Here is a 25,990-nt window from a genome sequence, read left to right on the forward strand (position 1 = left end):
AGGGAGGGGACTGAGGGCTAGAAACAAGGGGCCTAGGGGAGATGCAGGATTCTCAGAGACTCAGCACTGTTAGGCAGTTCAGTGATTCCACAAATACATACACAGAGGGTGTCAAAGAAATGTATACACATGTTAAGAAAGGAAAAAAAACTACTAAAATTGTAATGATATATACTGATCACAGAAGATGAATACAAGTCACGTTTCACTTCTGCAATTACAAGAGGTGCTCAAAGTGGTTACGATCAGCGTCCAGACACTTCTGATTACGGCGAACTACTGCTTGGGCAACATTGAAAAAAGTGTCCACTTGTATACATTTTTTTGGCACCCCCAGTATTTACTGGGCTTCTACCACATGCCCCCTAGTGCCTTCCTCTTGGTGTGTTACTTTCTGCAGACACCCATTACCAGGTCAGAGCAATTCCATACTTCCTTGGGGTCAGTTAGGCACTTACATAGCTGCTCATCCACCTTCCTTGCCTGGTATCTAGCAGCCCAGACTGTAGGGCCCCCACTGGTACAAGTGGCTGTGTTTGTTCAATAACGCTTGGAAGCACAAGTGAGCTCTGTATTACCACCCCTTCGGCGGGGGTGGCTACAGTGCCTAGAAGCTCCTAGTTCTAGCCCTGCAGAGCCTCGGGGACCAACCCAAAGCACCAGTCATCAGCTTTGTTCCTCAAGCCTCTGGAGAAAACCTTTGATTTCATGGGGATGATTATTTTTATCCTTGCCCACTCAAGGATGAAGCCCAAGAAATAAGAGATGGCCCCTTTCAGAGGCATCACAATGGGTCACCTCCAGCCAAACGCACTGTGTTTTGTTTTTTGTTATTTCTGGGTTTGGTTGAGCCTCTCTTGGAAACCATTGCTATACAACTTATTTAAAAGAAAGAGTGGAGGGATTGGGCGTAAGGGACTCAGACAGAGGAGGGAGGAGCTCCGGGTTTGGGGACAGGAAGGCTGGAAGTAACGTGTTATCAGAGAAAGTGCAGAAAGAGCACATTAAAGTCACAATCTGATTTGAGTCAGTTCCATTTTGTAGTGACATTTTTAATCTTTTGCAAAGTCAAACTATTCCAAGTTTGACTTTTGGCCAAGCCTGAAGGATTGGAACTTTGGATGAAGGTTTCAGAAAGAGAGAGAGAGAGAGAGAAAGGGGAGGGAAACTTTTATTCTAAAGTCATTGTAAACCCAAAGCAGGGTTTTATCCTCCACAGTTAAATGAGAATGAAAAAAAAAAAAAATCAAGAATACCAACATTTGAGGTACAAAGACTGTCATGGGCCAGTGGAAGTTTGCAAAATTATATGTAAATGACCAAAGTTTTTACTGTGGTGGCCCTGTGCATTCCCAAAGCTAATCCCAAAGAGAAAATCTACTTAGCAAAAGAAAGTTTTGTCTAATTTGGTTAACAGTTGAGAAGTGACAAAAATGCTGAATATATTAATAATTTATATTTCCAGGGTAACACTATATCTTTAATGCTTCACTGCCAAAGGGAATTCAGATTGGCTTAATGCTCAGAGGAAGAAAAGCCTGAAAGGCCGTCTTCATATTCTGTATCCAGCACTGATGAAAATGGGTGTAAGACATGTGTTCCAATAATAGGCGTCGTGCATTCTCCTATTTCTGCATAATTTGTTTTCATCCCATATTGCTCGGTGTGTATTTGTTAACCAGAAGGCCTCTTGGCCTTACTCTCACATTCTTGCTCCAGCTATAGAGTTCATATGGGAGGAGATATTTATTTGTCTCTCACATTTTTTAAATAAGCATTGTAGTGACATGTAGTGCATGTAAGGGCGAGAACCCTTTACTTACAAGACCTTTTCGAAAGTTTATAGATTCCCTCTGCTCCCGAAAACATACACATTTAAATTCCACATTATGGGCAATGTAATGAGGTGTTTTGTTTTGTTTTGTTTTGTACTGTCTCTGTGTAATCAAGTTTGATGGTTTACAAATTGCAGGTCATCCTCTCCCATGACCTTAGTAAGCAGGCTAGGTCAGAGCTCCTTTAAACCCTGTCCGCAGAAATGGAATAAGTTAATTTATTGTCCTCCAGCTAATCTAGGAGAAGACAAATCATGATAGTTGCACTAAATGGCCTGTGGAAACAGGAAATCCTGCTACATAATTTTGAATTATTTATTTAAAGGGCATCAAAGCTAACGGAACAATAAGAAAAGATGAGAACAAATTTAAAAATGAAGGAAAAAATTTAAATCCTCACAAACACAACTTTAGCTGGTTAGGTACTTTGTTCATTTCACCTGTTCATTTTTACATAAAACAGCAGCTAGGCTCATTTTGCTGTCTGAGTCTAAGAAAAACGTGATTTTAGTTTGCTATTTTAAATGTATCATTGTGGATAAGGGCAGATACAAATGGAATTAAAAACCAACCACAATGCCCTAAATATTGTCGCCAAGTCTCCCCTAGACCCGAAACTTACCTATGTTCTGGGTGGAGTGAGAAGGTTAAAATACACTCCCGACCCTTCCCACCCCAGGGAGAGAAAGAGGGGAAGCCTTTGCTCACCAGGCTTTGAGAACCTGCACGGAGAACCCCGAGTCTCGACCCCGCGCCAACGGACTGATAGTCGGGATCCACAGAGGGAACAATCCCTTGGAGGAGCGCCTCTCCCAGCCAGGGCAATGCTGGCCTCACCCTGCTGCCTAGCTCCCCGGAAGTGGAGCTGGTATGTGCGTAACAGGCAACGCTGGCGTCCCTGAACCCGCCGGTGCAGAGGAGTTGTCATCCAAAGATAAAAACTTCGTCGGGTGTTGTTTTTAAGTCATAACCCAGAAGTTACTTCCTCTGCATATATTTTTTTACAGAGATCTGTTGAGGCTGTAAACCTATTCACGCATCCCGCTGACCCGTCACCGAGCTCCACACTGGCGGGCGCGCGCTGCGAGCGCATCCTGGGGCCCTGTCTCAGGGTAGGAAGGGCGCTCGGATCCGAGCTGGCGCAAGTCCGCCAAAGTCAGTTTGGGGCGGGTCCTTCGATTTGCATTTTCTGAGAGCCAATGGCCCTGTTCCTCGCGTCCTCCCTTCTCCGAGGCAAATGCCCAAGTTGCTGCCCAAGTTGCGCGCGAGGCGGGTGCGGGTCTGGAGCCCCAGGAAAGCCTCGAATCCTATTCCCCAAGCGACGCCTCCATTTAGCCTCCCCTTCACCCTGCCCCTCCCCCCCCCAGCTCAAATCACCGAGAGCCAGGCACTTTGGCCCCAGTCAGCCTGGCGCCCTCTGCACCTCCGAGGGAATGGGTTATGAAGCAGCAGAAGGTAACAAAGAAATCCAACTCTTTGGATCTTTACCAGAAAATTTTTATTGCCAGGGGGAGATCCTTCAGAAGACTAATTCGATCTTGATTTCCCCCAGTCAACTATTTGTCAGCATAATATTTACACCTGTACAATATACAGTATTTCTCCTAAGCAGTGCCCCGAGCGCAGAGAAATTTGGCGGCTCGGTTGGCTTCAGAGCACCGTGGGGTGCTGGGGAGTGTGTAAATTGAGGGCATTGGGGTGGGCGTGGCCCATCAGGTTGAGGTAATGCCTGTCCAGCCCCTGCACCGGTGTTAGGAAGGGGCTGTGCTGCTGCGCGGGGCTGGAGAGCGGCACGGGCGCGCTAGGCACGTAGGGTAGCGCGGGGCTGCGAGCCGTGCCAGGTGGCCAGGGAAAGGGCCCGGGTGCCGCGCTCTGCGGAAACACGGAGGCCTCACTGGGGCTGTGGCCCGTGAATTCTGGCCCCGCTGGGTGCAGCTGGTAGGAGAAATCCGGCTCCGAGAGTGACCCTAGCGACTGGAAGGAGGGCTCGGCGCCCAAGCGGGCCTTGGACTGCAAGAAGGCGAGGATGCGCGCGTACTTGGTGTCCTTGGTCTCCATCCGCTCCACCGTGGTGAGGTAGTGCACCAGGTTCTTCATGCACTCGTGGTAACCGTAGTGGAAGTAGTTGGCAAACTCCGCTAGCAGTTCTGGTGGAGGGACAAGAAAAATCATGGAAAGTAAGAAAAACTGTGAGCGGCTCCTTCCCTACCGGGAGCCCAAAGTGAGTGTCAGGTACCTCCCATCACACTTTCTGGCCCAAGTTCCCATTTGAGGTCCGCCTTCCCCTCTCCCCAGTCCGGAGCCGGGAAAAGCGCAAGCGAGCGATCTCCATTTCCTTAAGAGTCTGACCCTGCTCCTCCCCACCTGAGAGGAGGTTACCGAACCAGTTCCCCAGAAACCTGTTCTCCAGCCCCGCTTAGCTTTCTCAGGACTCCGGCAGCATCCAGAGAGGAGGCCTCTCCCGCGCGCCCCTTCACAACTACTCCCACACGCAGTCTCCGTGCGGCGCACGCTCCCTGCCCAGGTTTCCCGTCGCCCAGCCCGCGCCCACCTTTTTCCCTTCCCCGGGGAAAATCAGCAGAGTGGAGGGCCCTCAGGTACTGAACGGTCATCTCGAGGATCTCCGCCTTCTCCAGCTTCCCGGAACTCTGCAAAAGGAGGAAGGGCTCCTCGCAGCAGCCCAGCGGGGCGCAGGCCAACCCTCGCAGGCTGGGTGCACAGTTTTATCTGGAGAGGACCAGCGAGCAGGGTGCTGCAGTGGATCTGCGCGAGGGCCGCCTGGCGCTCACTCAGCGCTCAAGCCCCGGGGGAAGGACAGCCACGTGTACATCCCTCTCCGTCCCCAGACTCCTGGCTTCCAGGCTGAGAGTGGAGCAGAGAATCCCCAGCGCCTGGCACACTATTCTCTGGAGCCAACGTTACCTGCTTCGCCAGGGCCATGGGCACCGTCTTGCCCAGCTCGTTTAAACAGCGGTTAATCCGGTCCCTCCTCCGCTTTTCTATCACTTTGTGGGAAACCGGGGTTCTCTGCGAAAAGAAGTGCCTTCAGTATGCCTTTGCCCAGGGAGTCGACAAAGGCACAGCGGTAGCTGCGTGCCAACCGTCTTCCCAGCCACCAGTGCTGCCGGGGGGACTTGCCCCCAAGGAGTCCCTGTCCCTTCATACTTGGAGCTCTGACCTCTCATGCCCACACTGGTGCTCGGCTTGCAGCCTCACTACCCGCTGGGCCACACAACCAAGCTGAGCGCCAGGGCCATGGGGAGGTGGCCACCAGGCGTAGGATCCTGCCCAGCTGAGGCGTCTCCTCACTATTCTCATTCCCTTCCCAAACTGCTTAGGATCCGCTACAGGAGAAGTCTCGAGTTACCACGTCCCTGCCATCCGCCCAGCCAGTTGGCCGCCAAGGGGAGTCAGACGCCCCCGCCTTCAGGAGGCAAGCGCTGTCTGGGCTCAGCCGACTCACTTTGCGTTCCTTGAGCTTATCTGACATCCTGGTCAGAACGCGCCCTCGGGAGAGGCGGTGGCGCGAGTCACCCGTCCACACTCCACCTCGTGTGCCTCCTCGAGTATCCCAGGTAGACTGCCGCCTCACCGCTCTGAGGGGCTGCCTTATAAAGCGGTCATCTAGAGCTCCAAGTGCATTCACGAGTTGAATTATTCCATAGGATTAAGGGAGCTGCGTTTGGGGGATGTATGCATTCAAGATCAGATTTAAAGAAGTTAAGAAAAAAAATTTAGCAGCCGAGGGGGGCGAGCTGGGGGTAGATCAGCTTTGTTAATCCACGTGGCCCTGCAAAGGACACGTGATCGGCGGGGAATAGCATTTGCATGGCAACAGCCGAGGCAGGAAAAGGGGCTGTGAACTGACTGGGGCCAGCGGGCAAGTGAGCGCTGGTCGCAGCCGCCAGCGCGAAGCGCAGAGGCGCAGCGGCCGCGGGCACCGGGGGGCGAGGACCCTCACAAAACAGTGTCGCCTCCTTTAGTCCCACCGCTGAGTCTCACACGATTCTCTGTTTACAAATCCCAGCAAGCTCGCAGTCCCAGCGCCGAGTGCGTTTTAAAGCCTGTCCAGAGTCATTAAAGTAATTAAGTAAGCCTTTAATAGGCTGTTCCGCCGGGTTCAAGGGAGAGCTCTTGGAGACGGAGGCGCCCCGTTTGTTCCCAGGCTTTTCTCACACGACTTGGTGACACGTCCATCTCCCCCCTTTTTGTTTACACCGCTTTATTTGTCCGGACATCCCGGCAGGTGTGGGGCTGCGGCTGGCACACGAGGCTCCCGCCTGCCTGGCCCCTCCCGCCGGTCTTTGGCACGCGACGCTCCCCCATACTCCCTGACCAAGTCCTTTGCTTGCTTTTCTCCCCCCTCGAGCTCTCTCTTCGAGGGGGGAAGAGGCTCAATTTGTAGCCTATTATCCTATACGAAAATGTCCATTGAAAAATATAAATAGTTTCATTGGGCTAAATTTTAATAATGCCAGAGGGTGGGGGAGGAGAGGCAAGCAGGAGTGTTTGTGTGTGAGTGAGGGGGGTGGTGGGAGGATTGGGGGGCAACACAGAGAAGAGTGGGCCGAGAAGAAAAGGGGGAATGCAGCTGGCCTAGGCGAGCATTATGCAACGTCACCTGCGAGAGGGGGCGCCTACAGACCCCTATTCATTTGCCTAATTTTGGTCAATTTAACAAACTTCAGGAGAAATTATTGTGGCTTTGTCAGGGAGGGTGAAGCCTTCTGATCGAATTAACAGCATGTTTTGATCCGGTAAATGTCATTAGAAAGGGAGAAACAATCGCGCTTAGAGGGCTCTGAGTAATGCGCCCAAGTGGAGACGCCAAGGCGCACGGCTCACAAAGGGAGCAAGTAGCTGCCACAGGGAACTTTTGTACCCGCCCATCGCCCAAGTTTTGACACAAAAAGGCATTATTTCATACTTGAATACGTTTAATCCAACGATTGTCTATTTTCTGCAAACATATTTTCACAGCATTGTTAACTTTTTATGTCCCCCTTTCGCGGGCGCCTTTTCTTAACGTTTGGGGGCGGGAGAGCGCAGACACTTTGGGCATCAATATTTGTCACTGAAAAGGGTTCCGTGAAGTTAGGGAAGTTGATCTCTTTTTTATGGTCTTAGAGAGCGAATATATCGGGGGGAGGAGGAGGGAGGGAAGGCACGAACAGAAACGAGGGAGGAAATTTGCTGGACAGGCCCGAGGGGAAGGAGGGGGGCGGCGGCTGGGAAGTCTCTCCGTCGCCTGCGCTTCTGCGGGCAGCCTGGCCCAGTAGCCCGGGGCCTCGTCCCCCTTCGACAGGGTACAGTTACATTTACTGCCTCCGAATCCTCACTCTAGGGGGCTGCAGACTTTGGGGGGGGGGGGAACGGGGACGGCGCAGGTAAGCTTTCTTACAGATAGAAACTATAAAAATGGTTTTGGTTTTATGACCTGCTCGAGAGCCGCCAAACTCTTTCCACTTTCTAATCTGCTCAGTCTGAGAACCAACATCTCTCCTCAGATATCTTCCTCTCCTTTTCTGCTCCCCACCTTACCTACATTTTCTCGACTCTGCTAGACTATGGCAGGACCTGCGTTCTCCCTTTTGGGTGCCCTTAGTCCTTATCAGAGGTGGCTAGGGTGGAGCCCTGCTTGCTGTTGGGACCTAGGGAGCTCCTAGGGCGCAGGGCGTACCTGGGGTGCTGGCCCTGCAGAAGGGAACAGCCCACCTGCCCCAGCCTGGGAGGTGTGGGGCTTGGTCTGCGCCACGCACCCCTAGGGTGTCCGTCTCCGTCTTGCTTTCAGTGTCCTCATGACGTTTCTTTTCTGATTCACGCCAGATTGGACACGACCCGCACCCTCCCGCAGGTTGCTTTGCCAGCCTCCGGTGCCCTCCTAGGGGTTGTCAATTTCAGTATATTCACTCGAACACAAAGGGATTAAACACAAACCCTTATCATCCAAATTAACTGATGTGAATGGGTGAAAGGGAGTGCGCACACTTCTCGCCCCCACCCCCCTTTTTAAGCCATTGGACGAGGAGTTGATCCTCTTACTGCTGGTGTTAACTGCCAGCTGCAGGCACCTTCCACAGGCCAACTTCCATTCTGTGGAAACTGTTTCATTTCCTGGGTTTGTTTGGGAGCTGGGCTCCAGGGCTTGCCGACGGCTGCAAGAACACACGTGTGACTTGGGGGCCCAAAGGAATTGAAGGTGGGTGTGTGGGAGGAGATGGGGTGCAGGGGCACCATGTCCTCCTGGGAGACCGAGAATGTCTCTTTCCATTCTGGTGAGGAAGAGAATGTGTTTCATTTCTCCCTTACCAGCCAGAAGGCTTGAATCACACTGCCAGACGGGGCCACTGGGACCCTCATAATCATCTTCCTTTTAATCCTCCTCCTCAGGATGGTCATTACGTGTGCCCTGCTCCTGACCTCGTTTCCACCCAAAAGGAGAACAGAGTAATGAAGAGCGTTGGTCACTGGAGCCAGTCGTTCAAATTTCAGCTTTATCAGCTACCAGCGAGGGGAGACATTGGGCTGCTCACTGAGTCTCTCTGTGCCTCAGTTTCCTCTTCTGTAAAAAGGACGTAATTACTCTTATCGCCTAGGTCCCAAGGTGGCCACTGGAATGAAATAAGTAAATATAGGCAAACTACCTATAAGAAGGCTTACCTACTCAATGAATCGTTCTATTTTACATGGAAATCTCTTCTGCGGTGGCTCTAATAGACTAGTACTTGGTGAGATTTGCAGTGTTGTATGATACTTTCATTCATTTCATATTTTTTTCTTATCCCTAAGAAAGCGCGACTCTCCCAGAAAAAGACACAATTTCTGAAATTGACCAAATTAAGTCACTGCTTCGGGGCCTTTGGACACCCCCTCTCACAGGTGACATCACCTAGTGCTGGCAGGCCAGCTGGCTCTCCCACGGTGTGTGACCCTGAAAAAGGCTCTCAACCTCATAGTCGTTTTAAATGATCCAAATGTTAACATCAAAATCAGAGCAAAGCTAGGAAGCCAGACTACTTAGAAATTAGACAGTGCTGATTAAATATTAGTCTATGTTTAGACTCCTGGAGAGACATGCAGACAGAAAAATCATTGCATATAGAGGGAGACAATACTTAAGGGAAGTACCACAAATGCTCTATAAAATATTGGGAAAAGCGGTGCTAGAAAGCTCCCCTTGTTTGTGGGAAGCCTTTCCATGGAGGCAGTTAATTCATTCCACTTAGTACCGCCTGAAAGTCCCCACTTTTGCTCTCCTGCTGTCATTCTGGGATGGCCATTCCTACCTGGGATTTGCCCATCAGCTGTTCAATACCAAATGGTGGCCTCCAACTTCAGCTAGATCAGTGCTTCTCAAGCTTTGAAGTGCATACAAATCAACTGGGGGTCTTTTTTTTTAAATTGATTTTTTTATTAGTTTCAGGTGTACAAAGCAATGTAATAGTTAAACATTTAAATCCCTCATAAAGTGATAACCCACCCCCCAAGCTACTACCCTGTGACATCTTACATAGCTGTTACAATACCATGGGCTACCTTCCCCATGTTGTACTCCACATCCCATGACTATACATACCTACATATTTAGTTATAGTTGACATACAATATGATTCTACTTCATCTTCAGGTGCATAGCGCATTGGTCAGGCATCTACACAGTCTATGACGTCATCCCCCTGATAAGTCCAGTGCCCATCTGGCACCTTACATGAACTTTACAACATTGTTGATTACATTCCCCATACTGTAGTAATTATCAATTTTTATTTCTTCATCCCTTCACCTTTTTCACCCTGCCCCCAACCCCGTTCCCATCTATCACCCTGATAGATCTAGGACCTATCTGGCCCCACACCTAGTTATTACAATATTATTGACTATATTCCTTATTCCATACCCTACATCCCCATGACTACTGTATAACAACCAATTTGTACTTCTTAATCCCTTCCCCTTTCGCCCCTCCTTAACCCCCCTCCCAATTTAAAGAAGTCCCTCTCAGAGTCCTTGTGATACTGGTTTGGTGTCAACTGGGGATCTTGTTAACTGAAAATTATGACTCCATTAGGTCATGTTTACACTGCTCAATGTACTGTTGTTGAATGAAGGAACGCTAGGAGAGAATATTCCAAGATTATTTTGGCCTCATGCTGGAGCTAATTCTACAGGTAATCTCTCACAGGGCCCCATATGGCCATATTTCACCATTTATGTTTGGACTTTTAAAAGAATTAAAAGAACTAGGGGAAATGCAAAAATAACCATTGAGCAAGAATACTTTTAAGGAGATTGTAGGATAAATGAAAGTGTTGCCTTCCATGTTTTGAAATTTGTTTTCTCTTGGTTTTGGAAGCTAGAAGTCCAAAATCAAGGTGTCAGCAGAGCCATGCACCATCTGAAGGCTCTTGGGGATATTTTCTTCCTTGTCTCTTCCAGCTTTTGGTGGCCCTATGTTTCTTGGTTTGTGGCAGCATGACTCCCATGTCTGCCTCTTTCTTCACATAGCTTTGTGTCTCTCCTCTTTTTTATAAGGACTCTTGTCATTGGATTTAGGGCCCACCTGGATAATCCAGGATGATCTCATCTCAGGATCCTTAGTTACATGTGCAGAGACCCTTTTCCCAAATCAGGTCACCTTCACAGGTTCTGGTGGACATATCTTTTGGGGGATCACCACTCAATGCACTGCAGTCAGGAGTGGCCGAGTGAAGACCAGTGGAAGGGGTGCTCTCAGTAAAGGGATTGGCATGAAGAAGGCCACAAGGGCATGAAATGACTTTATGGTGCTGGGGAACCACCATGTAGCCTTACTAGGTCATGAACTGTGAGGACGAGCGTGGTAGAGAATGAATGGAGCGGCAGTCATGGGTGGGGGCAGACTTGGCACCAAGGAGTTTAACTTCTTTATGTCACACTGGGTCAGGTGAACACGCTGCAGGCCTGAATGAGGTTAGAGATGAGCTGAGCATGTTTGAGAGAGAAAATCAGCAGGGCTTGGAGAAAGATTAAATATGGTGGGAGAAGAATAGGGAAGACGATTGCTGAATTTCTGGTTTGGGAATTGACTATATGGTAACCTCATTAATTGAGATTAGCAATAAGGAGGAAGATAAGGTCATTTGGGGGATGTATGTTCATGAGGGCAAGAGGTATAAGAGAGAATGATTTATTTAATTTTGGACCTATCAATTTTTTTGGACTGACCAATTTTGAAGAATTCCTGGGACACCCCATAAGTGGATGCCCAGAAGACAGCTGAGATAGGAAACTGAAGGTCAGAGATAAAAAAGGAAGAGTCGGCCTGCAGATCGTGACTATGGATGAAATCGCTGAAGAAGCACTTAAAGGAGAGGGCATGGGACCAAGGACAGAATCCGGGGCATACTGGTAGGCCAGGCATAGGTGACGGACATCAAACAGGAAGGGGTCATCAGAAAGGCAGGGGAGCACTCAGAGGCTCCTGTGATGCCTAAGAGCAAAGGTGAGGGTGGCCTCAGGGGAGAGGAAGTGCTCAGCAGGACGTATCGGAGATACCGGAACATGTTTATGGGATTTGAAAGGTCCCTGGGCACTGACCATGGCGGTTGCCATCAACTCTGCAAGTTTCTGAAGAGCGGCAGGAACAGAAGGGAGGCTCACTCTTTCCCTGACCTGGACTATGGGATACGAGCGCTTCTTAGCTGATGAGTTCACCCCACATGCCAGAAACGACAGTCGTCCCTGCCGCCATAAACTACCAGCTGGAGTTGAAGAGGCGCATCTTGTGATTAGATTCGCAGACAGCCCAGGTCACTCATGCCTTGTGGGGGGCAGTGGGGGACCTGTCCTGGTCTTCTTTCTCATAGGCTGATAGCACATAGCCACCTCTTACTTCCCAGGCTCTGTATTTCTCCAGGCGCTGGGTGCTTCGCAGTGCTTTGCTCATTTAACCCCCACAACAATGAGATAAGTGTTTTGTGTATTTTACAGATAAGAAAACCAAGGGTTGGGGAATTCCATTTCACTGACTCAAGGGCGCATAACCATTAGCTGGTAGAGCTGGATACAAACAGGCTGATCTGATCTAACACCTATAGTCTTGGTCCCATTGATACTAGAAGGTGTGGGAGCGACTTCTCAGCCAAGAGATTCACACCACCTTCCAACAACCAAGTGCAGCTGCTGCTTCACAAAGCAGGGTGTGGGGGGGGCAGTACTCAATATCCCTAGTGACAGACCCCAAAGGTGCGAGTTACCTTTGAGTTCAATTCTCTCTCTCACTCTCGCTCTCCACATTTCTGATGCTCTAATTATATAGCAATGGCTTCCAAACTCTTTTACACAGAAACCTTTTAACAACACACTTTCCTGGGTCCGATTCCAGACATAGTAAAAAGAATCTCCTTGGGGGTGGTCGTTGAATCTCTATCTTTAAAAAAAGAAAAAACTTGTCAGGTGATTCCATGGACTGGTATTTATTTGATACCATTGCTATCTAAGAATGGCTTGGCAGTCATGTGAGGTTATGTTGTGGTTATCTGTTGACATTAGATTTTGCCAGATGGATAGGATGAGCATAGGTTTTTAAAAATCTTTTATTGGTTCTGATATATTTATTAATAAGGCAATCTGTGATCCCTTTTTGCATTAGGATAGCTTGACTCACTCACCCCTTACCTTCTTATTGGTTCAGGAGTAAAGTCTGTGCGATTAGTTTAAAGTTTGCCTGTTTTGCGAGGCTCATTTTGAGCAGGATAAAAGGTATTAGTATTATGGATCTGGAAGCAGAGTGACCTAGATGAGGCTCTTGGGGATGTGGGTGGATTTTAACAGGGATGAAGGGTTGGTTGGTGCCCTCTGGTGGATGGAACTATTGAACAACCAACTTCTATAACAAGGGCTGACCCACTTGAGAGGCTTAAAAAGAAACTGGGTTCAGCCTTGAAATTGCTGTTTGGAGACCTGCTGTGTCTTGCCAGGGTGCATCACCCCTCTGGTTTCCATAGTTTTGTGTATAAATTGGAAGGGTTAAGATATCAGTGAACAGGGTGTCAGCATGTTCAGAGAGCTGCCCGGGAGACCAGTCATATGTGCGGTCTGGGCAAGGGGGCAGGTGTGACAGCCCCACCACATCACACAGTCTGTCTCCACTGGCGTGTGAGCTCTCTGAGACAGGGACCTTCGCATCTGGCACAGTGTCCGCACGGTGACAGTATTCAATAAATGCTTGTTGGAGGGAGGGCAAAAGGAGGAAAGGTAGGTTGGTGGGCTTGCTTATATTTGCTCAGGAGGTGGCAGGTCAAGATTAAATCTTGTGGAGTTTAGCATTGCAGCCCTTCACATCAGAAAACTGACTGTGGGCAGCCGGATGGCTCAGTTGGTTAGAGCGCGAGCGCTCAACAACAAGGTTGCTGGTTCAGTTCCCTCATGGGACGGTGGGCTGCGCCCCCTGCAACTAAGATTGAAAACGGCAACTGTACTTGGAGCTGAGCTGCGCCCTCCACAACTAGACTGAAGGACAACGACTTGGAGCTGGTGGGCCCTGGAGAAACAGCCTGTTCCCCAATATTCCCAAATAAAAAAAAGAAAAGAAAAAAACCAGAGAGGTGATGGCACAGCCTCTGAGGGTCTCACATTGCCCCCCTGAGCATGAGTAAACTCCTGGATTCCAACCGCAGGGACTTGGAACCCACCTGAATTCCTTGCCTTCCAGCATAAGCAGGCTTCTTTCCGCCTGCTGGAGCAGGGCAGGGGTCAGTGTAACATGTTTTCTCTGAAGTGCAGGTCATAGGGAGGGAGGGTCTCCTTCCAGGGGCCTCATGACATCTCAACCGTCCCCACTTGAGTGTTTGGCACAGTTGGTGGAAAGAGCTCCGGTTGCCAGGAGACCTGATCCTGGTGCTGGCTCTCCACTGACGTCATTTGACCTCGATAAGTCCCTCCCCCTTGCGGTTTCTTTTCCCACCAAGGGGGCGGCTCTCCAGCAGTCAGTGTGGTCACAGCCAGAGGCTTTCTGCTCCACTGGCTCCTAGTATATCTCTGCAGTTGATAGGATCCCCAGCAACGCAGGGAGAAACCAGCAGGGGAAAGACACACAAAGGAAAGAAAGAAAGTGGAAGGATGTATAAAAGGCATTAAAAGAGAAGCAGACAAAGGAGGTTGGAAAAGGAAGAGAAAGGAGAAGAAAACAAATAGAAGATTAGCAGATTGTATTAGTTAATCCTTTACAGACATTTACCAAGCACCACTAATTACTTGGTGTGATGGTTAAGTTTATGTGTCAGCTTGGCTAGGCCACGGTATCCAGATGTTTGGTCAAACAGCAGTGTAGATGTTGCTGCGAAGGCATTTTTTACATGAGATTAACATTTAACTCAGTAGACTTTGAATAAAGCCTGTTACCCTCCGTGACATGGGGGGGCTTCATTCAATCAGTTGAAGGCCTTGAGAGAAAAAAGGCTTTGACGTTCCCTGAGGAAAAGGAAATTCTGCTTCCAGACTGCCTTTGGATGAGAGTTGTGCCAGCACCTCTTCCTGGGGTCTTGTGTCCACTGTCACACCTTGCAGATTTTGGACTTGCCAGACTCCACAATTGTGTGAGGCAGTTCCTTAAAAATAATTTGCTCTCTCTCTCTTTCTCATACACAACACACACACACACACACACACACACACACACACACACACACACCCTATTGGTTCTGTTTCTCTGGGGAGCCCTGATTAATACACCTGGTTTTGTATTGAACAGACCTGAGAGACTCAGCCATTTATGTCTCTTGCACAAAAGGTTAAAGGTTCGATGACAGACCAGTGGATGGTAGATGGTCGAGACATGAAGGAGGGCTGTTTGGGGGAGCAAGGCATTGTAGAGACCTCGAGGAGGAGATGGGGGGAGTTGCACCTTGATGACGAGTAGTGCTGGCCAGAGGACCAACAAGTGGAGATATTTCAGGCTGAATGAGTTGTATGAAGAAGGGCATGGAGGTTTACAAAAGCCCTTTTTTTCCTGGGTAAAGCCAATTGATCTTTCACCACCCTGGTCAGCAGTGCCCTCTTCCAGGAACCTCCCTAGATTATCTCTGCTCACCAGACTGGTTTAGGTACTCTTTCTGTGTGGCAAAATTATAGCACTTTCAATTACATTGTGTTCTCCCTATTTGGTTGTGTGGCTAATCCACTAGGTTGAGAGGCCCCTAAGGTTAGGCTCGTCTTACTCGTGTTTGCACACCCAACCCAAGCACCGTGTCTAACATGACATAGTCACTCAGCATGTGCTTGCCACGTGAGGAAGAACCATGAGATTATACAAGTCTTGGACCCTGACACCAGGCTACCAAAACATAATGCCTGGGAGCTTGGTATGGGCGGTATGTAGGGCAGCTTGGGAAAAAGAAAAGGCCGATGACCTTCAGAAGAGATTCTAGTATCCTGGGTAGGAAGTTGCAAGCCTAGAACAAGAGCTTTGGATATAGAAACAAGGAGGAAGAAGTGATCCTAAGAGAAACAATAAAGAAAAGGCAAGACTTGTGATCATATATTGTTTTTTTGTGAAGATGGGGACATTTTTAGAAAATATCCTGCATGCGTTCAAATATCCAAGAAACAACTACATACAACATGGTGTCGGGAATATCTGGTTATAGATTCTTGAACTATTTTTACTTAGGAGTTAAGATTCTTTATCTGACACTTCAGTGACATTGCTGTAAAAGGTATTTATCATACTTGTGGCAAATACAGCTTCCTATATTTAGGGGAAATCTCCATATTATGAATTCTTCTCCCAAAAGTAGAAACCAGAATTCCATATCCCATTTTCCCTTGAAGTCAGCAGAGGAATTGACCTAGGTTCTACAAAAGTTTTATTTAGAAAAAGGCAGTATAAGAAAGGAGAACTGTGTGGAATCTCTTTTCAGAAGGGGTGTTGTGGTGTGGTATGGTGGCAGACGCACTGATACAATCCTCCATTGCTCAGTATTGGGGTGTGAGCTGCAGGGTCAGCACACAGGTATGGTGGGCCTAAGAGAAGGGCTTTGGGGTGAATGGATGTTGTTCTTGGCTGTAAAGCCCCGTGGACTAATTTTCTACTTCTCCTGAAAATGCTCTGAGCTACCTAATATCCTTTGATAATTTTATTTTCTGGTTAAACTCACTAAAGTGGATTCTGTTATTTTCAACTAAAAACTCTGACTGATAAGATTGCTTATGTACAATAAGACTTAAGGTATTTAGAAGCATGGTCTCACCAAAACTGAAAACAAAAGGACAGCCTATAGTATAACAAACAGATACAAATAAAAAGAAAGTAGAGATCACAATCTTAATATCAGACAAGATGGAAGTCAGGCAAAAAAAACCCCAAACCATTAAATAAGGGCATTTTATAATGCTGATAGCTATAATTACAAGAAGTAATGGGGATTTGTACACTGTAACATTGAAGTACTGTTCATAAAGTAGAAATGAAAAGCAGTGTAAGGAGAAGTCTGTATTTACTAGTCTGTGACATTAAGGTGACTCTGATAGGTATTGAACTCTGTGTCCTGGAAACAGAGAATGCACCTCCTTTACAAGTGCCCATGTACCATTTGTGAATCACAGCTATTCCAAGTGTATAAATACTGCAGAAAATATTCAGTGATCATCATGCAATAAAATCATACATTAATAATAAAGCCAGAAACAAAATATTCCTTCCACTAGGAAATTAAAAATCTTTTTATTTACATTTTGAAATATTTACAGAGGAAATGATACGATGTCTGGGATTTGGGGTAAGATGAACCAAGATTGGTCATATATAGATGATTGTTGAAGGTAGGCGATGGGTGTATAGGAATTCATTATACCATTCTCTCTAATTTTGTGTATGTTGGGAATTTTCCATTAAAGAATTTTGAAACCACTTTATTATACTCTTGGTATAAAGAAGATACAGAAATCAAAATTGTTCAATCTCTAGAAAACAGCAATAATGAAACCTGTAGAATACAGATAAAGGAGAGCTCATAAGAAAATTTATAGTCTTAGTACTTAAATCATCCAAAATAGAGAGAAATGAATCAAATATCCAACCCAAAAATATTTTTTAAAAAAGAACAACAAAATAATCTGAAGAAAAACAGAAGAAATGAAACATAGATAAAAAGTAGAAATTAATGAACTAGAAAATAGAAAAAGGTAATGCCAAATTCAAAAGCTGGTTCTTCAGTTAAAAAAAAATTATATATATATATATATGTATATGTGTCTATATACATATATATCTCACTAGAATCAATCTAGAAACATTGAAACTAATCTAACTTTGATTAGAATCAAAAAATAATCATTGGAATAAAATAATTACAACAAACTGGGCCATAGTCTTATTACCCAGAAGGTGTTTGCAGTGACTGATCAGCTGAACCATAAACCTGATTATGTAAGTGCTAATAGCGAAGGGAGATCTGACTCACAGCCCTCATGCAGAAGGAAAAAATACTTGCAGAGAAATTCTGAAAAGATGAAGTAGTTGTGTCATAACTGATTTTCACAGTTAATTTCTGCCTAAAATTGAGATGTGCCCATGGACAGAATATTTTTCTCCACAATGATTGTTTTGGCCTCAGTGATCTCGCAATGCTTGGTCCTGGTTTTAGCAAGCACTCCCTCCAGCCAGTATTAGAACCAAATGCATGCAACAGTGAGAGCCTGTTCTACACCCAAGCCCTGCATCAATCTCAGCACTCAAATACTTTTTTGAGAAAGTTCTATTGAGAAATGTGAGATCAGTTAATTTTGGCCTCTCATCCCTTTCATTTCTAACCACCTCCACCCCTTTGTTCTCTCTTCGTTTTGCTCTGTGCTTCCTCAGAGAAAGCCTCCATGGCCCTGTTGACTTTCCCATCACCGGTTTCTATTCAGCCCTGTTCCATCATAAGTAAAGTCCTTCAGTCCTTGCCCTTGCCTGAGGAGACCACTTCCATCGAGGTGTTCTTTCTCTCATGTTCTAGGACTCACATTTCACAGAACCATGAGGAAGTAACCACCTTCTCTTAGCTCTGCAATTCTGCTTCTGCATCACCATAGATGTGACCCCATAAATGTAACCTAGAGGCTTCAGTGTATCATATGTTGATCTCTTTGCCAACATGGTTCTCCATGGTTCTCTATCTTCACTCTACTTTAGCTACCTGGCAACTGCTCCACCTTGGAGCTCATTATACCTTGGAAATATTCCACCTGTGAGAGAGTTCAAATGCCTCTCTGACCATAACCCAGTCTCTCCTATACCTTCCAGCTCTTTTGTTAATCATTCAATATTAATTAGCACCTACTATGCTATAGGAAGTGGGATGTAGTGATGAACCAAATCAACACGGCCCTTCTCACATAGAGCCTGTACTGACTGCAGGAGAACAATAATCAAATAATGACTCAATTAAATCCTAATTAAATTGAGGCAAATGTTGTGAAGAAAAGCACCACTACCCATCCCTTCCTGACCACTAGATCTTATCTCTTTCACATCTTCCAGGCATAATGAGCCCCTTATCTTCGCTTCTTTTCTTTTCCAGCCTGGACTTATGGTACCCCATTTAGTCATTCTCCTTACAAGCTCTCTCAATGCCCCTACCCCTTTTCTATGGCAGACCAACAAGCCCAGAGTAAATACAGCTTTACATCTTCCCTCCTTTAAAACAGGGTCCTGAGTAGTACTGAAAAATCACACATCAGCAGGAATCAGTGCCACTCCACTTTTATGACATCCAACCCCATCTGCGTCCTTAAGACAGTTTAGCAACGTACGTACACACATTCCCAATCTCCTCAGTTCTTTCAGACTTGTTCAACAGTACTTCCACGTGATCTTACACCCTTTTCTCTGAGATGCCTTGGTGTCTTACTTCACAAAGAAAATAGTTACTGTTAACATGACCTCTCTCACCCTCTGCTCTCTACTCACACACATGCCTATATTACATTCATTCTTACCTCCTTTTCCCCATTTATGGATTTCCTCCTGCTCTGGGAGGCTGATTTCTCCTCCCTATGCCTCTTGCCCTGCCCCTGTGTTCTGGATCCCTTTTACTTCCTGCCTGTAAGAATTCGCTCTATCAGTACCCCTTCATTTGTACATATCATACATCACCTTCCATGCACTAGCTCCTTTCCCTTAGCCTATAAACTTACTTAAAATTGTTATGTCCTGAAACAACAACAATAAAAAGCATTCTCCTGTTTTTGCTCTTCTTTTTAGCTCTATTTTTCTCTCTCTAGTTCTCTCATGAATGGCTCCGTTCACTGTCTCCACTTCCCTTTTACTTGTATCCTCCACTGAAATCCAGCTTCCATCTTTAGCATACCAGTAAAAGTGTCCTACACATCTTTTTGCTCAAATATTATACAATGGTCATTTGACTTCTTTTGACATTTGACTCCTTAACGCTCCTTAGTCACTTGGTTTCATGACACCACTTTCCTGGTCTCCCTGTTATTTCTGGACTCTTCTCAATCTCTTCTGTGGATTTTTCTTTTTACCTCTGCCTGTCTTTTAAATATAAATGTTCCCCAGGTTCTGTCCCCTGCTATCTAAGTTCTTTTCTTATTCTTCCTACTCAACTTGAATGATTTCATTCACAATCAGGTTTTCAACTGTTTATTTACATACTGATTATGCTAAACTCTCTCTCTTTCTTTCTTTAGAGACCTTTCTCCTGCCCTCCAGGCATGTATTTCCACCTAGATGTCCCTTAGGTCAGTCACAGTCAGCACATCAGGACTGGGCCCATCATCTTTCTTGATATGCATAAATACACTCTAGTATTCTCGTCCTCTGTTTCACATCTCAATGAATTGCAGCAATGCATGCAGCTGCCCAAACAGAGATAAGAGCGTTATTACATAAGTTTCCTTTCCCCACTTCCCAAGCACTGTTGATTCTTTAAAAAAATGTATTCACCCTGGAGTTCTGGTCAAGATGGTGGAGTAGGTAAATGCTATACTTATCTTCTCTCACGACCACATCAAAATTACAACTACAGAACAACCATCATTGAGAATCACCTGAAATCTAGCTGAATAGAAGTCCTATAAATAAGGTCATGCAGAAGAAGCCACGCTGAGACTGGTAGGAGGGGCAGAAACATGGAATGAGCTGGTCCCACACCCACATATGGTGGTTAAAAATTGGGAGGGATATCTTGGGTGTGGAGGTACCCCTGAAGAGTGAGAGGCCCCAGCCCCACACCAGGATCCCCAGCCCAGGTTCCCAGTGCCAGGAAGACAAGTCTCCATAATTTCTGTTGTGCAAATCAGTGGAGATTGTAGCTGAGTGAGACAGAGGGCTGCTGGAGTCTCAGGCACTCCTCTTAAAGGGCCCAGACATAGACTTACTCGCTGACAGACTCACTCACTGTGAGCACCAGCGCTGGGGCAGCAGCTCAAAAGGCACCAGGGACATATGAGGATGAATTGTGTTGTCTGACTTTGGGTAAGGGCTGGAGGAGCAGCTCTACTTGGGCAGATGCCATTTTGTTTCTTTGTTGAGCCCTCTCCCCATTCATTGTGCAGATATAGGTGACCACCATATCTGAGTCCCCATCAACCTGTCTAATACTATTCAACCAGCCCTGGTAATTCCCTGAGACATCACCCCACCTGCCTTATGGACCCACGCAAGCTGCTTCCAGTGGCTTTTCCATGCAAATGGCCTGACTTAGCTCATGCTGTGTACTTTCCTAAAATCTCTTAAAGGTTCATGAGCCCCAAGGATACAGCATTTGGTCCCAGCATGCCCCAAACCTCTTGCTAAGCAGCCTCAAGTCAGGCAGTAGTGGCAGCTGGCCTCAGTTTGCAGCTTGGACTCTCCAGGTACCTCCAAGCTCAGCATGAGTGGCAACCATCTGTGGATCACTATGTAGCTCGTACCAAGTGGCCCTGGAAAGGCATATGCAGCAGCTGACCTCAACCTGCAACAGAGTTCCTCCCAAGAGGCCCCCAAACCAAAACACCTGGTCATTAGCTTCAGACCACACCAGAGCACCACTCAGCTACCTCCATAAAAGACATATCCAAAAGGCAGACTGGGCAGACACCAGAGCCCTGCTAAAAGGAATTGTACTCTGTAGGATCAGCCCCTGCACAATAACTGCTCCACTGTAGTCAGACCAGTCCTCACAACCAATCAGCCTGATGGTCAATCCCTCTCTTGATATGCAAACAGCAACCAAGGCTCAACTGCAACAGGAGGGCACACACAACCCACACAGGGACACACTTGGAGCATCCAATTCAGGTGACTAGGGAGACTGTGCCACTCGGCCCCACAGGACACGTACTACATAAGGCCACTCTACTAAGACTGGGAGACATAGCAGCTCTATCTAACACATAGAAACAAACAAACACAGGGAGGCAGCCAACATGAGGAGACAAAGAAATATGTCCCAAATAAAAGAATAGAATAAAGCTCCAGAAAAAGAACTCGACAAAATGGAGGCAGGCAATCTGCCAGACACAGAGTTCAAAACACTGATTATAAGGATGCTCACTGATCTCAGGGAGAACTTCAACAAAGAGACAGGAAACATAAAAGTGGAGATAGAAAACATAAAAAGGAACCAGTCAGAAATGAAGAATACAATAACTGAAATGAAGAATGCATTAGAGGGAATCAACAGTAGATTAGATGAAGTAGACAATCAAATCAGCAATTTGGAAGATAAGGTATTAGAAAGAATCCAATTACAACAGTAAAAAGAAAAAAGAATCCACAAAAATTTGGAGAGTTTAAGGGGCCTCTGGGACAACATCAAGAGTACCAACATTCACATCATAGGGGTACCAGAAGGAAAAGAGAGAGACAACAAGGAGTTGAAAACCTATTTGAAGAAATAATGACAGAAAACTTCCCTAACCTGGTGAAGGAAAGAGATGTATAAGTCCAGGAAGCGTAGAGAGACCCAAACAAGATGAACCCAAACAGGTCCACCCCAAGACACATCATAATTAAAATGCCAAAGGTTAAAGACAGAGAATCATAAAAGCAGCAAGAGAAAAGCAGTTAGTTACTGACAGTCTCAAAAGACTGTCAACTGATTTCTCAACAGAAACTTTGCAGGCCAGAAGGGATTGGTACAAAATATTCAAAGTGATGAAAAGCAAGGACCTACACCCAAGATTACTCTACCCAACAAGGCTATCATTTAAATCAGGGGTGTCCAAACTTTTTTCAACGTTTTTCACCAAGGACCATATGCAGTAAAATACACACACAGCTGGGCCACTCACTCGAGGTGAAGTACTTATTGCGTCACCTGGTTTATTTAAGTAAACTAAATTTTTGGAATTTGCTGCGGGCCAATTAAAAATGGATTGCAGGCCGCAGTTGGCCTGCGGGCTGCAGTTTGGACACCCCTGATTTAAATCAAAGGGCAGATATAGAGCTTCCTAGACGAGAGAAAACTAAAGGAGTTCATCACCACCAAACCAGTATTAAAATAATGTCAGAGGGACTTCTTCAAGAAGAAAAAACAAAGAAGATAAAAAATATGAATAATAAAATGGCAATAACTGCATATCTATCAACAATTACTTTAAATGTAAATGGATTAAATGTTCCAATCAAAAGATATAGGAGGGCTGAATGGATAAGTAAACAAAACCCTTACATATAGTGCCTACAAGAAACTCACTTCAAGTCAAAAGACACAGACTGAAAATAGAGGGATGAAAAAAGTTATTTCTTGAAAATGGAAACAAAACAAAACAAAAAAGCTGGGGTAGCAATACTTATACCAAGTAGACCTTAAAATAAAGACTATAATAAGAGACAAGGACCAAACTGAAAACACTACTTTGAAGGGACACGTGCATCCATATGTTCATTGAAGCATTGTTTACAGTGGCCAAGATATGGAAGCAACCTTGTGTCCATCAGTGGATGAACGGATAAAGAAGAAGTGGGACGTATATACAATGGAATATTACTCATCCATAAAAAAGAATGAAATTTTATCATCTGCAACAACATGGATGGATCTAGAGGGTATTGTGCTGAGTGGACTAAGTGAGAGAAAGACAAATGTCATATGATTTCACTTATATATGGAATCTAGCGAACAGGATGAATGAACAAACAAAACAGAAACAAGCTCATACAGAGAACATTTTGATGGTTGCCAGACTGGAGAGTCGGGCTGGGAGGATGGGTGAAAGCGGGAGGCGATTAAGAGGTACAAATTGGTAGTTACAAAATAGTCATGGAGATGTAGAGGATAGCATGGGGAATATAGTCCGGAGTATTGTAATAACTATATATGGTGTCAGAGCAGTACTCGACTTACTGGGGTGATCACCTGGTAAGTTATATAAATGTCTAATCACTGTGTTGTACACGTGAAACTAATATAATATTGTATGTCAACTGTAATTGAAAAATGAAAACATATTACAAAAATATATTCACCCTGCTTTCTAACTGGCCCCACACCCCCAGTCCCACGGCCAAAACCTTGGTTTAGAAGCAGTAAGAAAATGGCCTGATTTCAAACGTTCCTGCCTCCATTCTCTCTCTCTCTATGCCAATCTCCAAAAAGGATCCAAAAAGATCTCTGTGTCCCAAAAATCAGGTAATGTTGCTTCCCTCACGAGCATTTGCCAGTGGCTTCCCATTGGTTATAGGACAAAGCTTCAAGTCCCCCCAAGGCACCCAAGGCTTTTGTAGACTTCCCCGCTGAGCTGCCCTCAATCTCACTATGTTCCACCAACACTGAGCTGAGAACACCTTCCTCTCTCTGTCCCTCTAGCAAACGCTTTCTCTTCCATATGGACTCAGCTCAGGTGTGCCTTCTGAGAGGCGCTGAGCAGATGCTTGGCACACCTCTCCCACCGCCCCTGGATCATACCTGTGGTATAGTAATTATCTTGTACTGTCATTGCTTGTTTGCAAGTCTGACAGTATGCTCCATGAGAGCAGATACCACATGTGTTCCCGTTTGTAGTCCACATGTCTGACACAGTGCCTGATCCCTAGGTAATGCTCAGTAGATATTTGCTGGGATTATCTTGAACTCCCCCTCCTCAACTCCTTGGTAGCCGTTCCTTTTTCTGCTGCAAATACAGCATCCATGTCAGAGTCTGAGATCACAGATCAGTTTCTCTCCCTTCCCCTTTGTTCATCACTTAGGTTTCTTTCCTTCACTCTCTGTTGAGACAAAACTTTCATCTCTCATGTCACATCTTGAATTTCTCTTCATTCTGTGTTTTCTTGCCACCTAGCTTGTCCTGTGAAAATGAACTCTGAAATCCTCTGGCCAGGCCCCAGCCCTTTTGGTGGGTCGGAAGAGGAACCTGGCACCAGGACGGTGTGTGTTTTCTGTCCTGGCTTTGCCCTCCTTTCTGGCTTCATCTCACTGAGGGGCCTTTTGTTTCCCAGTGCCAACTCTTGTGCTATTTCCTTTTCTAGTATTGGTTTCAAGATCCTTTTTCAGAATTTAATTACCAGGAAGAAAATGGGGTGGGACATATTTCCACTAAGAGCTAAATTATTATGAAATCATGGTGTTCTTCCTGTCAGAGGTGGATGGGATATTCCTCTAGCCAATTCCTGCCTTCACCCTCACATCCTGGCCTTCTTTCGGGAGACCAGTGCCCTCCTACATACCCTCCTGCCTACATACCCTCACCAGCCTCTTAACTTTGTCTCCATCACTTAGTGACAAATTTTCTGATCCCCAAACTGGGATGCTTGACAAAGGAGATTTTCTTACTTGTTAATTAACTTGCTTGATTAGCCTTAAGAAACATTTCAATTATATTGCATTTAAGTGATCTCTATACCAATTTTATTGAAAAAGAATAAAATTACACTAAATTGGAATTGTTCTAGAAAATATGGCCTGTAAGGATGCTGAGACTACTGCAGAAAAACAAGAGAACTAGAAAGGGGAAAAATTACACACTTTATTTTAACCAGGTTTTTCAGTAAGAGATTTTACAAAGCTGAATTCAATCAAAAGTGCTTTTTTATTGGACAATTGTGTTGGTATATACAGTTTATCATTTAAAAAATATTTTTCAGGTAAATTTGAAAAAAGAGAAATGACAAGGGACATGAGAGAGAATTGCTTAAGATAACTGTCATAAAACATAAATATCTGGGAAGACAGGGCAGAGGCATGTTGTTATAGGTTGAGTTGTGTCCTCCAGAAAGATACCGTGTTTCCCCGAAAATAAGAGCTAGCTGGACAATCAGCTCTAATGTGTCTTTTGGAGCAAAATTAATATAAGACCCGGTCTTACTTTACTATAAGACTGGGTATATAATATAATATAATATAATATAATGCCAGGTCTTATATTAATTTCTGCTCCAAAAGACACATTAGAGCTGATTGTCCAGCTAGCTCTTATTTTCAGGGAAACGGTATATTGAAGTCCTAACCCTCAGTCCTAATGTTAGTTGGAAGTCGGGTCATTGCAGGTGTGATTAGTTAAGATGAGGTCTTACACATGGGCTCTTAATCCAATGTGACTGATGTCCTTACAGTAGCCCCCCACTTATTCATGGGGGATACATTCCAAAAGCCCCAGTGAAAGCCTGAAACCATGGGTAGCATGGAATCCTACATATACTGTTTTTTCCGATACATACATACCTGTGATAAAGCTTAATTTATAAATTAGGCACAGTAAGAGATTAACAAGAGTAAGTAATAATAAATTAGAACAATTAAATAAGAGTTACTAGGACGTAAGCACTGCAGTACTGCAACAGTTGATCTGATTGCCGAGACCGTTACTAAGTGACTCATGGCGGGAGCGTCTACAGCGTGGAGATGCTGGACAGAGGGCTGACTCATGTCCTGGGGGATGATCGGGACATGTGAGATCTCATCACATTCCTCAGAATGTTGGAAAGCGTGGACAAGGGAGGACTACATATAAGAAGATGATACGAAGACACAAAGAGGGCACCATGTAACAATGGAGGCAGATACTGGAATATGCAGCTGCAAGCCCAGGAACGCCAAGGACTGTGGGCAACACCGCAGCCGAGAGGAAGGCATAGAGCAGACTAGGTGGCCCGGCCAACACCTTGGTTTTGGACATGTAGCATCCAGAAGTGTGAGCAAATAAATTCCTGTTGTCTCACCCAGTTTGTGGTCATCTGTGTTACAGCAGTAGGA

The 25,990-nt window shown here is 45.7% G+C and overlaps 1 protein-coding gene across 1 annotated transcript; it reads right to left on the minus strand.

The window, feature by feature from the left end:
• Positions 1-3,378: 3,378 nt before the first annotated feature.
• Positions 3,379-13,632, minus strand: HELT (helt bHLH transcription factor). The gene is made up of 4 exons (XM_019736059.2): positions 13,508-13,632; positions 4,758-4,862; positions 4,387-4,483; positions 3,379-3,982 (listed from the first exon to the last, which is right to left on the minus strand). Exons 1-4 carry the CDS (start codon positions 13,601-13,603, stop codon positions 3,486-3,488), a joined length of 795 nt encoding a protein of 264 aa, XP_019591618.2. The 5' UTR covers positions 13,604-13,632; the 3' UTR covers positions 3,379-3,485.
• Positions 13,633-25,990: the final 12,358 nt, after the last annotated feature.

Source organism: Rhinolophus sinicus, linkage group LG04, assembly GCF_036562045.2.
Source record: "Rhinolophus sinicus isolate RSC01 linkage group LG04, ASM3656204v1, whole genome shotgun sequence".
NCBI lineage: Eukaryota > Metazoa > Chordata > Mammalia > Chiroptera > Rhinolophidae > Rhinolophus > Rhinolophus sinicus.

Coding starts and splice junctions, on each gene's coding strand:
- HELT (XM_019736059.2), bottom strand. CDS start 13,603: ATGACCTGCACTTCAGAGAAAACATGTTACACTGACCCCTGCCCTGCT. Junction 4,863..13,507: donor CTGGAAGGCAAGGAATTCAG/GTGGGTTCCAAG, acceptor TTCTTTTCGCAG/AGAACCCCGGTTTCCCACAA. Junction 4,484..4,757: donor CCATGGCCCTGGCGAAGCAG/GTAACGTTGGCT, acceptor CTCCTTTTGCAG/AGTTCCGGGAAGCTGGAGAA.